The sequence below is a fragment of the Phaethon aethereus genome (genome assembly GCF_964289735.1).
Source record: "Phaethon aethereus genome assembly, chromosome: 1".
Classification (NCBI taxonomy): domain Eukaryota; kingdom Metazoa; phylum Chordata; class Aves; order Phaethontiformes; family Phaethontidae; genus Phaethon; species Phaethon aethereus.
The window spans coordinates 23,146,649-23,161,596 of record NC_138575.1 but is presented as its reverse complement, the minus strand read 5'-3'; the positions used below and the strand labels follow the sequence as shown (position 1 = coordinate 23,161,596).

At 42.4% G+C, this 14,948-nt stretch overlaps 1 protein-coding gene across 1 annotated transcript; it reads right to left on the bottom strand.

Annotated features, from left to right (window-relative positions):
• Positions 1-1,472: 1,472 nt before the first annotated feature.
• On the bottom strand, positions 1,473-14,405 carry SELENOO (selenoprotein O; the record flags this gene model as incomplete). Its single annotated transcript, XM_082012857.1, has 9 exons — positions 1,473-1,658; positions 2,344-2,500; positions 3,619-3,804; positions 6,006-6,156; positions 6,507-6,787; positions 7,182-7,312; positions 11,003-11,183; positions 12,119-12,322; positions 13,828-14,405. The coding sequence occupies 9 exons, from the start codon at positions 14,403-14,405 to the stop codon at positions 1,473-1,475; spliced, it is 2,055 nt and encodes a 684-aa protein (XP_081868983.1).
• Between the last annotated feature and the right edge of the window lie 543 nt (positions 14,406-14,948).

The following is a 14,948-nucleotide window of genomic DNA, read 5'->3' as shown; positions in this document are numbered from 1 at the left end:
CCTATTTACTGTGGCAGCAAGGACGACAAACATTAGTAGTACAGATGGATAAGCAGTAGCCCAAATGTTCTCCCTGGTTTTCAATAGCTCATATTTTGAGGAAGACTTAAAGAGCACAATTCAACCTGAGCTAGTACCCAGCTTGCACAGAGTGGAAGAAGAATTTACCGGAGTACACTTAAAACTCACAGTGTAAGACAGCGGTCTCTTTGGAAACGAGAAACCTTTGCATTAAACCAAACTTTTGTCAGGATTTCATGTATCTGAATCAGTAATAGAGTCCTTTAGAAAGACGCTCAGAAAGCTTAAGTAATAGCTAACTACAGAACAACTTTTTTTTTGCTGATGTGGCAATAATGGCAACCAACTTTCCCCTGAAACCTCAACTGAAACACTATCAATAAGTAACTTGAAAGCAAGCTGGCTCCCATCCTCCTCCCATATTGTCTATAATCTTTTACACAAGCTCAAACGGCATGCTCCTGAATGGCAACTTTCAGCATAAAGATTTTCAAAGACTGTGGAAGCCACCTAAATGGCAGAGGACCAGAGTGGGAGCAGAAGAATCCCACTGACCAGTCTGAACTAACAGGTACCCACCTGCACGCTTCTCGTACAGTGAGACTCTGTTAAAAGCAAACAAATAGACAACGAACCTGGATTTGAGTTTTGGTGTAGTTTAAGGTTCACACTAATCTGGCTAACTGGCCTTGCCTGAGTCAATTGGCTTACAAACTGCACCCATGATTTTAGTAAATATTTACACGTGTTGTATGCAAACCTGAACCTGAATAAACTTTACCACCAGATTTTCAAGTGCAAATGTATACAGTCTCCCTTAATTCTGCTCTTAATATATTTAAAAAAAAAATTCAATTTTTACCCCCAAACCCTAGCCTGCACAAATTCTCTGAAAATAGATAATGATTAAATATCAGTCTGAAGGTTCACAAGAAATGAACTACTTAATTAAATGAAACATAGCTTCAAACAAGCAACACTGAATCTATTCCTCCATTAAAGAGGACTAGAAGTCCCTGCATAGAGAAAGGATTAAATAAATGTTAGAAGTACTATTAGTTGAGACATCAGACAAAAACAGATCAGATTCCTGACTTACTATTTTTGTCTTCACATAAAAACAACTCCATTTGGATATTCGAAATTCAGCCTACTTCAACATAAAATATTGCTTTCTACTTGCAATGCAGTATGAATACAGGAAAGATTTTCAGTCTCAAGACATTTAAATTCTGATATATATAGACTGTCGATGGTCATTGGTTTGTTCCAATGATCCAAGCTTGTTTCAAATTAAGCGCAGCTGAGGACTGTTGCAGATACATCCAAATGTAGGGTTGTTTCAATAACTTAATAGCACTTTGATGTTTGCCTTGCTGAATTCTTCACTGCTGAAGGAGGATCAGAGTCTTCAGTTTACAGCAGAAAACAAAACAAGGCAGTTATGAAGATCATGTAACACAGAGCTCTGAAGCCCACAGCGGAGGTTTACTGCAATATGGCAGTCTGCTTCTGGTGTCTTGAGCACAAGCAGCTGCTGTAGCAGTTGCTCCCTCCTCTTCTGCATCTTCCTTAACCTCTCTGAAAGGTTCTGCTTCTTGGAATGGATTCTCCAAGAGTTTCAGTACATTTCTTACCTAGAGAAAAAACAGCATGGTTATGAGAATTTAGAAAGTAAAAGGCAAGACAATGCAAAGAACCTGACACCAAATAACGATTGAGTATATTGTATTTAATACACAAACTCCATGCAAGCCAAATATTAAATAGATGAACAATATGCATATCAAATAAGCTGAAAACTGTAGAATCAGAACTAGCTGAGTTTATATCTGTATGGAACTCAAGCTCAAATAACTTGAAATGCAAGTATCAACTACAAGTTGTTATGCCATTTCTCAAAATAAATTAAATTTTCCCATATTCTGCACATAACAACCCACATGCTGAACTCCACACGTCAAAGCCATTAAGTTGTAAAAGATAACACTCAGCACAGCAAGGAACAAGTATAAATTAATCCCCAACTGCCTCCCTAGGTAAATGCCATTCTGAAGACAGTAAAAGAGGGTAAGTGTCTTGTCCTAGGATCAGCCTACAAAAGCTAGTGAAGTTCAGATTCAGATTTTCAGTTCCTTTCTTTGTTCTGCAGTCATTAAAATTACAGGTCAAAAATAATACAGACCTTCTGAACAGTAAATTCCCAGTCCCCTTACTGCCCGAGATGCCAGAATGAATCTCGCCTAAGCACAACATCAGTAATCAACAGCACCACTACACATTGACACAAACCTAGAGAGGTGTTAAGTAGTCATAGCATACCTCTGAGAAATCCCCATTTTCAGCTGCTTCTATGGCATACTGGGCAATATAATTTCTCAAGATATATTTTGGGTTGTTTGAATTCATAACCTTCACACGATCAGTGTTCCAGGCATCAGCATCACTAACATTTTCTATTTCTTTTTGCAAACGGCCTCTGAAAGTAAGCAAGTGAAAACAACTGGTTTGGATCAAGAATCACACGTAAAAGTTGACACATTTCCTTGCCTTGAGATCCTTAGTTTGCAGTTCTTAATAAACAGCACATCACCTATAATCCTCTCAGTTTATAAAATGCAGCACGACAACAGAACACAAAACACCACTTCATTTATAAGCAGCATTACAGATCGTCAGCAGGTCCTGAGAAGGCTCGGGAAGGGGCACACCTTGCACATTCTCTGGAAAGTCAGACTGAGACATTGGTGCATGCTCTATTCTGCACTGCTCCACAAAAACCATCATATTCAGATCTTGTCTTAAGTATTTCTATGCTTGTTTATTGGTTAAAGCTTTTGATGTTCTGACGAAAGTAAAAAGATGAAATACAGCTGAGGCAGTTTGATCTACCTTTTAGCAGCAATACTTGCTAAAACTCACAAGCCCTCCGGAGAACAAGACCACAGGCAGCCAGGTGAGGAAAGCAATCCTGACCTAATTCACACAGCAGAAATAACTAATGCTCTACTAAGGACTTTTCTTTCTAAAAAAAAATCTCCTGCTAACACTAAGTTTTTAGGCTTTTAAGTTATGCCTATTAGAATAGTCTGGACATACTTTTCCTGTCCATGATTTCTTTTACAGTTACTCGTTGATCAAGAATCATAGAATCATTAAGGTTGGAAGCATTCTACTTGCTTTCTATATTAATACATAGATTTTTCTTTCAGAAAAAAAAAATTGAAAGGATAAAATGCTTAGAGGTCAGTCAATTGTAGTTACTGAGCATTTAAAAGCTCACAACTGAAATTAGTCTCTACTAGAATCCACACCAACATTCTTGAAGCACTTTTAATACTAGATTTGATGCTAGGTGATTTCCATGCTCCCAACCCCTCCCTAAAATTTAGTAAACAAAATGCAAAGATGCCCTTGAACTTTCACAGCACCACAGATGCTGACCTTGGCAGTAGTTAATATTCTGAGTTGCATGTCCCCCACTAACCTCCCAACCTACATTCTTTGTGACAAGGGTGTCTTTCGTGAGACAGGCACGTTGTTCTCAAATAAAATGCAGAAATAAAATACACTGCTATGAATACTAAGAAATCTTACCTGTATTTCTCTAGCCATTCTTTCCAGTGTCTTTTATTTCTGCTGAGTAAATCAGCTGCTGTTAACTGCTGCAGTTTAGAGAATTGTTCAATGCGTTCTAATTCTTTATTTATATTAGCTTTTGTTCCAATTAATGCAAATAGCTGAGGATTAGACTGAGCCAACATTAGCATCATTGACAGTTGTCTGGGAACAAAAGGAACAAACACATTAGACATTAAAGTTGAGCTGCCCGTCAAGAACCATCTTTTTGCAACCATAAAGTAGATATGAAAACATTTGCAATAACCTATGATTTCACTAGAGAGATTAAATAACAGTACTTCATAATTAACAGACTTGTTTTTATTATAAATTATGCTAATTTTACTGTCCCTTCCCCCTTCTTCAGTGTGTTTAATTCACATTCCTGTGGTACAGAAAGCGCAGACAGTAGATTTTCAGAATTACCAGTTGGGTTCAGATGTGCAATTCTCATCAAAATACCTTTGGAACTTTGAAATGAATTTGGAAGAAGGAATTTGATCTTCCTCAGGTATCAAGATAATACAGAATCCATAGTTTTTGGGGTTTTTTTAAATTTCTTTTCCTAACATTAATACTGTTAACAGCATGCAGAATAAGGACCTAACACCTACTAATTTTACCAGTACTAATGAAAACCCACATGATGTGGGGAAAGACACCTTATTTAAGACCTGAGATACAGTATGTTTATTTAGATTTTTTTAGTTTGCCAGTCTACATCACAGAATGAGAACTGCTTTCTGGTAATAAATTCCTAACAATATCCAGGCTATTTTGCTGCAAGTTGGACTAGGATTGTACCTTTTTACATTTGACTGTGTTAGCTGGTGCTGTACAATAGTTTCACCTTATTCTTTGATACCATGCTAGCTAACTTTTGTTTTTCCTGGATTAATTACAGCATACAGTAAAATAGAAAACCAAAGAGTGTAAATTGCCGCGTATCAAAATACACTAAGTATTCTTATTTCCTTCTATGAATGCATTTATAAACAAAGGAAGAAAAGAAACATTATTCCCTGGCCTCAAAACAAACAACTCATTATATCATATTATATTTTCCTACTTTTAGTAAGCAGAGATAAGCTAGGTGCTTTTATTTCTGAGTTTACATAAAGTACTAACCAAATCTGATTTACACATCTGACATGCCCAGCTCTACCATACCCAAGTGCTGTGATAAAAAAAAAATCAGCTATACACTCACTTTAACACAGTACTATTCTCCTCCAAAGCTTTACATCCATATCATGATGATCTATAGCTACTTTTCACGTTCCTCTAAGCCCGAATGCAGTGTTTAAAAAAATTGTCTCATTGCTATCACACTAGCTATCTTCATATTGCATGATAATCTGCTTACAATTTCAAAGTAGCTGAAACTTGGAACTTAATTAAATAAGCCGTATCCTCCACCTTAATTTACTTCCCTTTCGGTTTAGTGTACCGCCACAAAAACTTAAATAACCAATGATATCTCAAAAATGACAATGGCTTCTTCACGTTACACCAAACTTGTATGAACAAGTTTCACAGAAGTCCAGAAGTCCATTTTCTCAGCTCCCTGCCTCCCATGAGTTGTTAACTGTGATATCGACACACAGAAAAAACTGAAGAATTTAAACAGAGAGAAAGAGGAAAAAATGTACCCCAAATATCCTGACTTCAATATTTTTCCCCCGTCTGGGAAGATGCTAGAAAAAACAGTGACAAATCAATGGGTCACACTCAGTCCCTGTTTTCCACTGCTCCAAAAAGTGAGAAACTGCTGTAATCACTGTTATAAGCAGCAGTTGAACAAAACTCACTATTTTTCCATGCTCAGAGTAGCTGGACTGCAGAATGTGGCCCATCAAATGGAACATGGGCAGCACCACACAGTTTTCAAAGCCTGAAGTGTGCATTTAGGTTATACTTAGCCCAGAACATTGGTGGATGAAAGTGATTATTTGCTGACAGTACACTGGCAGAACACAGTAGCATTATTGTTCAAATCCATTTCTTGTATAAAATATTTCTGCATCACTTCACCATCTGGCGCTCTCATGGCCTTAGTCAGCAGAGACAGCAGAGAAAGAGGGGAAAAAGAATCCCCTCCCCGTCAGAAGACCAAACAAGTGCTCAGACAACTTCAGCCCAAGAGCCAACTGCTGCAGGGCACTGCTGAGCATTTCACCAGCGACTTCACCAGTCACAAAGCACACAAGAATCTGCACTGCTGTACATCGTGATGCATTTACTTAACAGTGAAACTTCCAAATTTAAAACTAGTCAAATATTACGTAGCATGCAGAGTTCATTATCGTTATAATGAAACTAAAAGCATGGGCCAAAAGCATTTAAGTAAAGAAGAGTATTACCTTGGATCCATCTGTGGCTTGAAAGCAACTTTCAGTTCTTCCACAGAAGCACACTGACTTGTAAGGTCTTCTAAGAAATCTTCCAGTTTTGAAGGATCAGAGTCTAATGAGAATGAACTCAGCAAGTAGAAAATATTTGTGAAGTCTCCACCTGAAAAAGTGAATTCTATGAGTAATGCGACTAATAAATCAGCAGAAAAACAGGTCCCATACCTCCTTCCTAACTGCCCCCTGCAGCAGTACAGGTCACCACTCTGCAGAGGTAAATAAACTGCTCCCTCAGTGAGGGTGCAAACGTGAGACAGGGGTGCCCCGCACAAGGCAACAACTGCCCAAAGTTCACCAGAAGGTTACTATTTTTCAGTATTTTGTTCTCCTCTCAGATGACAATGTAGTTGCGCAAGGCTGCTATCTTGTAAGGTCAAGATATAAACTACATTTTGGTTTGATTATAGATATTGATGGCCTCTTAAAGAATAACCTTCCATGCTTTTCACCAACCTGTGAGATGCATGGTTTCGAGGAGTTCAGACACCAGCTTACTGTCTTCTTCTAATTCCAGCTGGATTAGGCCTAATTTCTTCCTCATCTTCTGCAAATAATGTTTCTCAAATTCTGCATCATATTCCTCTTCCAGGATGAGTTCACTTATTTCCAAGGGCAGCTCTGGAACTAGAGCTTCAGCAAGCTTCCCCAGGTTCCACTTGCAAATCTCGGGCTGCTTGTTGTAAGCATAGCGCCCCGTGTTATCAGAACCATTGCAAATGTGCTCAGGGTCATATCTACAAATGAAGAAATATTTAGCATTCTTCTAGTCATCTGGACACCAATACTGTGAGAAGTATTTTTATTTTAGCCTGCTCTAGGAAACTAAAAAATTTTAAAGGGAACACTCCTTCTTGATTCTTTTCCCAAAGTTACCTCATTAGATATTTTCCTGCCCTCTCAAACATTAAGAAACCCCACAGGCTACAAGAACAGTCTAACAGTTAAGAGATGTTGTGAATACAGTTAAAAAGAAGTTGAAAAGAATAATTACAGGACAACTAAAACTAACTTAATCTACTTTGCCATAAAGAGGGTTCATAAATCTACTTTAGAGTTAAAATATTAAAGCAATCATGAACATCAGCAGCAAATACATATGCACATTTCAAATAATTATGTCACACCGACCTGTCCATAAATCCAAAAGGGCCGTAGTCAATGGTTAGTCCAACTATGCTCATGTTATCTGTATTCAGCACACCATGGCAAAACCCAACACATTGCCATTCAGCAACCAATCTCGCTGTCCGTTTGGTTATCTAAAAGAGAATTTTATTTTTTTAATTTTTCAACACAATGTACTTCCAACACATTAACGTATTTCCAAGCATTTCCTAGTCTGAACTGATGTTCCTACAGCTCCAACGGAAGCAGATTCTGGCAGTATGCCATACACACAAATATCTTAAGGTCAGCTTGCCTCTCTCCTCCTGTTTGTAACTGCCCTGCTTCTCAGTCTCCCATTTCTGTTTGCTTCCTCTTCTTTCCTTCCATGCTTGACAGTCAACTGGACAGCTTTAAAACATACTGGAGGCAGAACGCTCGAATAAAGTAAACTGTCTACCAGACTTGTGTACTATTCTAGTCATTATACAAATATATTATTTTGCTTACTACTAATTTTAAAGACCTTTTAACTTGAGGCAGGAGAAATAATAAGCAAAGTCTAAGAAACAAAATTAACTATATACAACAAAGCCCAATGTAAAGTTAGTCTTTTGGTTTACCTGGTATGTAGGAGTGATTTACAGGAAGGTAAGTGGTTTACAGGAAAAATTACTCCCTGCTAACAAGTTTTAGCACTGATAAGCACTTCCCTCAATTTGCTGAGAGTGGAAAAAAGCTACAAGGTTAAAGTAAAAATATTCCAGGAATGATAATTTTATTTAAATGCAATTCTTCACTGAACACATGCTTCACCAGAGTTTTTCTGTTGCTTAACTGAGAGTTATTGTTGTGGAATCCTTGACTGCCATCACTGCATCTGCCCCCGTCTTCAAATAAATATTTTAAAATAGTTCTAGTTATTTAATTAAAGTAGCCTACCTGTCAACTACAACCAGATATGCCCTATGAAATCCAAAATTCAGGAAGCTAACCTGACTTTTAAATAAACCTAGGTATTTCTAAATACTTTACTAAACTGCTGTAAATAAAAAAATTATGTAGCCATTAGCTAAAACTTTTAAATCAAAACTATTTTCATAGGTAAAAATCACTCAACTTCCCAAATAGCTATCAGCGCACAGAAATTTAAAGCAACTATTCTCTCCAGGCTGCGGTGTAAATGTATTTTATTAAAGTTTAAAAAATGATCTAGTTAACAGAGCAAACATTCTTTTTATGCCTATGTCTTCAAACCCAGCATTTTTCCATTTTCCTTTCTTTAAACACGTGCAGTCAGGTAAGGAAGAAAAATTAGGAAAATCTTGCCCTGGGATAATCTGACAGGTAGTAAAAACCACAGACAATGCTTGGAACGCAAGTTTTCAGTTCACCTTGAGATCCCACGCTTCTACTTTTTACAATATTCTTGTGTTAGGTACTTCACCCATTTCTTCTGAACGCTGGTTCACGGGGCAGTCAGCAGCCAGCTACATGTGTCCAAAACTGATTAATGGCATGCCATTACCCCAAGTAAGGGAGACACACCCTGTACAATGGCTCTGTGCCAGGAAGAGGGCAAAAGTTAAAAATAAAAAAATCCTGGCCGGCAGGGTTGGGATGAAAGCACTCCAGTGGTAAGGCAGCTCATGACTGCTGGATGTCTCTATATGAATGCATCACACGCTGACAGTGTTCTGGTAAAAAAGAAACCCTGCTAATGAGGACACCGGAAAGCAAGTAAAGCTTGGGTGCCACTCAAAGATGGGTACATTGATTAGAAAGAGGTGGCTCTGCACTCACTTTGACCTTTTTCATTGTGATCACATTTTTCTACTGCTAGCTATACCAGAAAACAAGCATGGTGTACATATAAATAAGAGCACTATCTCAAGGATGTGCTCATTTAAATTTAAACAACACCTACAAATTATTTGAGAAGTACAGGTAATGGTGTTTGCTTTCTAGCCAGTGCTGTCAAATGCAATTGCTTTTACTTCCCCCCCGCCATTTCTTCCACAGTGCAGAAAGAAAGATAAAACACGTTAGAGTTGAGCTGACAGCAGTTTCCTCACTATTAAAAAAGATGGATGTGTTTGTCAAATCAGGTAAGGGACTGGGATGCTCTTCAGGTGCAGAAAGGTACAGAAAGTCTCCACTAAGGAGGAGAGAAAAGATGAAGAGGCAAAGCTACCACAGGAATGGAGTGCGGATAGGCACAGGCAAGAGGAGCACAACAAACAAAAAAACAGAGACGGGGCAATATGGAAACGGTGCCAGGATGGGGGGAGGAAACCAGTAGTAACTGGGCCTGGCAAAGCAGCCAAGAGCAGAAAGAGGCAGAATGCAAAGATCCCCCAGTCCCATGACTTTTCTGCCGTCAGAAAGTAAACATGCCATCAGCTACAGAGCTGGACATGCACATAGCGGCTGAGAAGCCACAGTTCTCATCAACTCCAATCACTCAAACACAATAGGCCTGTCCGGTGAAGTTAAACTCCTCAGAACCCAGTGCTGGACCAAGCCACAGCTTGCTTTTGAAGAACTAATGCAAGCATGCACAGGTTGTGTTAAAGCAAAAGAACCCAAACAAACCCGAACAAAAAACAAACCCAAACAAAAAAACAACCAACCAAACCTCTTATTGGTCTGTTACCAACATGCATCACGTTGCAGCCATTCCCTGAGTCCTTATCAGATCATTTCAGATTTCAAAGCACCACAACTGCTTTTACATAGACAACTGTATTAGACTGTGGTATTATTTTAATGATTCTGTTTATTGGCTAATTATAACATTCTTATTTGGGTTGTAACATTATTTAACTTCAGGTTATCCAAATCAGAGCCTTTATTATAGTTCTCCAGTAATTTCAAACTGGATCCCTTCTGCAAGGGTAGCGTTAGTATATACTAATCACTAAAACATACAGAGAAGGATCTTATTCCCTTACCCCAAATTCTTCCTTTGCTCACTGAAACAAAGGAATATAGCAATATAAATTCAATGTCAAGAATAGAAATACAGTATCAACAGTGAGGCAAAAGGTATGTTCAGGAGATAAAGTGTAGATACCAATTAATTTAGCTACATTTTACTTCAAAGAGAAATATAGCAATTCTACATCCACTAATGTTATAGTTTCGATTATTATGGATGTCCAGTAACTGTTAGGGTCTAAATTTATACAGTAATTGAAAACAGGTTCAAAATGGGTCTCTCAGTAATCATGCAGCCTCTCCTCTGGGCCACTGCAGAATGACCTGATACTACACCACATCTCAGACATATTTCTCTCACCTGATCTTACCATTCCCAAAGTTGGGGGTTTTGCAACTTCCTCAGGCAAGCCTTTGCAGTGCTTGACTGCCTTTAAACATTTCAATTCTAAAGCCCGAAGTTAAAAGTGATTTGCAGTCAACATTCCCGTTTGTCATTTGGAAAATGAGAGACAAGAAGTAACTCAACGTTCTCAATATTTTACACCATGATGCCTTGCAAGCGATGTCTTGGTACAGTCAACTCATCATCTAACAGTCAGGGCCAGAATTCCCCCTGGCAGTCTAAGATACTCTCAGTAAATGGATACAGGTCTTGGGAAGCTCTCCCAGAGCACAGAAATCATGATTTACTATTAAAAAGGTTAAACCGCTTTCATTGGTTCGATCAATATCAACATTGCTTTCATCAATAAGTTCTATTAGGAGTGTTTTCTTGAAAGAAAAGAATAGTTCAGGCAATTGGATGATACAAGGTATTAACTAACTCCAGTCACCTCTGCTTGCTGATGAAGTTCCTAAAGATGACCGCTATGGATTTAGGAAGAGAATCTCATCCTTCTTACCTCTTTGAAGAAAGCAGCATTCCTCTGAATAGTGTTGTCTGCATAAGACTCCTGGATTTCTGGATAGAAAGTGCTGATCACATAGTCAAGCATCTGTATTCGAATATCATTTCGGTTAACGCTGGGACCCTTGCGTCCTGTGTATTCATCAGTAGGTTTAAAAATTTCAAAAGAACCAAATCTGTTTTAAAATAATAACAACATGTTTTAGTATTATCTGATACTACTAACTTCATTTGATACTACATGTAGCAAAAACATTTACTGTTCTTGCAATAACACCTCATCATCTCTTAACACCAATCCTTCAACTGACTGAGAAAAGAGACCTGCTAGATTCTGCCACTGAACCTAGCGAGGCTCAGTGACTCAATGCAAGGAAGCTTATACATCCACGGTGAACTACACTGACAGGTTGAGACCACAGCCAGTACCGAAGACCAGCTCATTAAAGTTTCTTACAACCACTTCTACAGAAAAATTCTTATCCTGAGTAAATATACAGGAATAGGACTTATTATAAATACTAGACTGTACATCAAGCATGTAAGATAGATTTTTCCATGTGTATATATACAGACACATGCACACATATGGACACATACATGCACATATTCCTTATGCCCCACCTTCCTCTAATATTCTGCTACCTTAGAAGAAGTAATGCAGCTTCCTGAAATTCCTAAAGTTTTGTGTTCGAGCAGAAACCTCGTACACTTCTCAGGCAGGGAAAGTACACCCAAACTTTGACAGTACTACATTAGAATAGCTTTGGAATTAAGGGCAGAGCTATAATCCACCACTACCAACATAAAAAAAAGCGTGTATTCTGTGCAGGCATAAACATGAAAAATCTCTTCTGAGGTGTGCAGAACTTAGTTCTTTCTACCAGGCTAGCATCCTCAGTGTTTATCTGTCTGTGTGCAAAGACACCAGCTCACTCCATCCACTGGACAAAAAAAGCAGCTTCCTACAGCCCAGCAAAAGAGTTCCAAGCCTCCAGAACAAGAAACATGCAAATGGTGCTGCTAAGGAAATACACTTAAAATGGTATTTTAAAAGACTGCTATGCTTTGTTTTAAAAGAATAAAAAACCCCAACAAAACAGGCTTCTACCTTATAAATGTAGAAGCTATTCTCAGAACAACTGTACACCTTTCCTTTTTTGGATTCCCATCATAAAATATGTCACGGATAACTTTTGAGTCAGATGTCACACATGTTCCAGCCCTCGTTGTTGGTATTCCCAGGTGAAACATAGCCTCGCTGCATAGGAACTCCCGTATGCTCGACCGCAGGACTTTCCGACCATCAGCTTGTCTGCAACAAGACGACATGGACAGTTTTCAGACGAGAAAAGCAGGAACTCCTGTCTCTTCCTTCGCAGTGGGGAAACAAAAGCCAAAAAGCGACCTGCTCTGTCCACAGTCACACAATACAGTAGTGGCAGATCTGAGAACAAAAGCTGGACCTTCAAAGTTCTCTTAAAGCTCAATTAGACGGACACAACACACTTGCAAGGAAGACCACAGATAGCAGAAGAAAATAAACCTTCCAGTTACACTTATCCCTCCTAATCATTAACTCTGTTGTTTTTATTGATGCAGTAGAGTCTTTCAAAAAATTAAAAGATTTTGGACAAGTATAGCTATTTTATTATGTAATAAGTCACTGGTTTCCTCTTAATAAAACGGCTCCTGTCAATCCTCTTGAAAAATAGTATTGTTTTGAATCTTTCTGGATAACTAATCTAGAAATGGGGTGTTAAATACAGGCATGCATGGCAGCTGTATTAAAAAATCCACAACTGAACAGACAGCAAAGTAGCTTATTTAATAGATATCAGGTACGCAGAATGGGCGCGGGTGGACCTCAGGCCGTGCTCCCAGCACATCATAAGCCACATGCAAGCAGGACAGCTGCCCAGGGCAGACCTACAACGCAACTGCTGTATCTGGGATTTCACTCTGATTTCCTTAACCTTCACAGACCTGAAGAAGGCCTTCAAGAGCACCACATGTGTGACACTATGGTGTCACCTAGCTGTGCACAGCTGGAACAGGAAATAAAGGAAATGCAAGTGGGAAAAATGACCTTAAAGATTTAAAGGGGTGCAGGCTAAACTGACTACAGCAGATACCCATCCCTTGCAGGGATTTGGTCAGTATCGCATTTTGGCGGCTTTTCCACCGTTCCTTCCCACGGCCAGGGAGGATGGAGGAAAGGCACCGCTGGCAGCAGGCAGAAGGACCAGCAGCACAAACCAACCAAACACCCGCATGTTAAATCCCATTTGCGTGGGCCATAGGAGAACACGGCAGCAAGCGGCCAGGTGGCTACCACGCACCGCTGTCCCCGCTTTCATCACGGCCTGCATCCTCCTAAAGTGGGAAAAAACCTCAGAGGAGGATAACCAGCAATAGAAGTAAGGAGGATTGATTGGAGATAATTGATAATTGAAGGAGATGCAATTACAGCCTTATTTTCCAGAGGAAAATTTTGCCCCCTTCTGGCGTGGCATTTAAGCATCATACATGCGGCAGCGAAGATAAAAACAAACAAAAAAACCCCAAACACAAAAACATGAGAGCTTAAGAGATGGCCTCTGCCTCGGGGAGGGGAGCGACCCTCGGCACAAACCAGCTGCAGGAGCGCCTCGCTAGGGCAGCGAAGCCCGTCCCCGGCCTCCCCCGCACGGCGAGCTCGCCACGCAGGGCGTTTTCGCGCGGGGGCACCGGGGTGCTGCTCCTCCAAAATCGAGCTTCACCGGGCTATTCGGCCCTCGCCGCGCTCCCCCCCGGGCGGACCGCCCCGCGGGGCCTTACCGGGAGAAGGGGGTGAGGCCGGCGCCCTTGAGCTGGATCTCCCAGCGCTCGCCCCGCGGGCCCAGCACCTCGCCCAGGTACATGGCGGCGCCGTCGCCCAGCTGCCCCGCGAAGCTGCCGAACTGGTGGCCGCAGTAGCAATGCGCCGCCGGCTGCGAGCCCGCCAGCAGCCGGTTCCCGCTGAAGTACAGCGCCGCCTCGGCCTCCGCCGCCTCCCGATCGGCCGCGGGCGCCTCCAGCCCGAGCAGCGCCAGCGCCGGCAGCGACATAGCCACCAGCCGCGGGTTCTGCAGCGGACTGGGCCGCACCCGGGAGAAGCAGGCGCCGGGCACGGCCCTCGGCCCGCCGTCCTCCGAGGCGTCCACCGGCAGCGACCGCAGCGCCAGGTTGTCGAAGCGCAGCGCGCTCAGCCAGCCCCCGCCGCCTGCCTGCGCACCGCCCTCGGGGCCGCCCGGCCGTGCCGGGAGAGCGGCGGGCTGCTGCATGGCAGCGCCCGGGGAACCGAGCCGGCCCAGGCCCGCCGCCGCCGGCAGCAACAGCAACGGGAAGCGACGGCCGCTGCGCAACGCCGCGGCCATCCGCCTGCCTGAGGGGCGGGGCAGCGGCACGGCGGAGCCCCACCCACGGGGAGCCCCGCCCACCACCCCGCGAAGGGGTGGGGACGTCGCCCCGCTGGGCGTGGCGGGGGGCGGTGCGCGGCGGGGCGTGTATAAAGAGCGGCGCGTGGCCGCGGCCCGCCTGGAGGCGCCGCGAGGGGCAGCTGGCGGGAGCAGCCACCAGGTCGTGGGGGGTGGGCGGCCGGGCGGGCGCGGAGCGAGGTGGGGGGCGGGCGCTTTGCCGGTGCGCTGGTGCCGCGTCCGTTAGTGGTCGGGCGGTCCGTTTGCCTCAGCTGCGCCTCGGGCGCTGGATCTGACTCGGGAGAGCCCACGGAGGAGGGGGGGGCGGCGCGACACGCGTGGGCTTGCCCGAGGCCATCCCGGTTCAGCGCTCGCCTGGGCTGGCCGGTGTTAAGATGTCCTGGCTAACGAGGGGAGGGAAATCGAAGGAGAAGGAGGAGCCGGAAAGCTCCCCGGGGCAGGAGGAGAGGGGTCTGTTGGTACAGGCTATGCTGGAGCACGGGG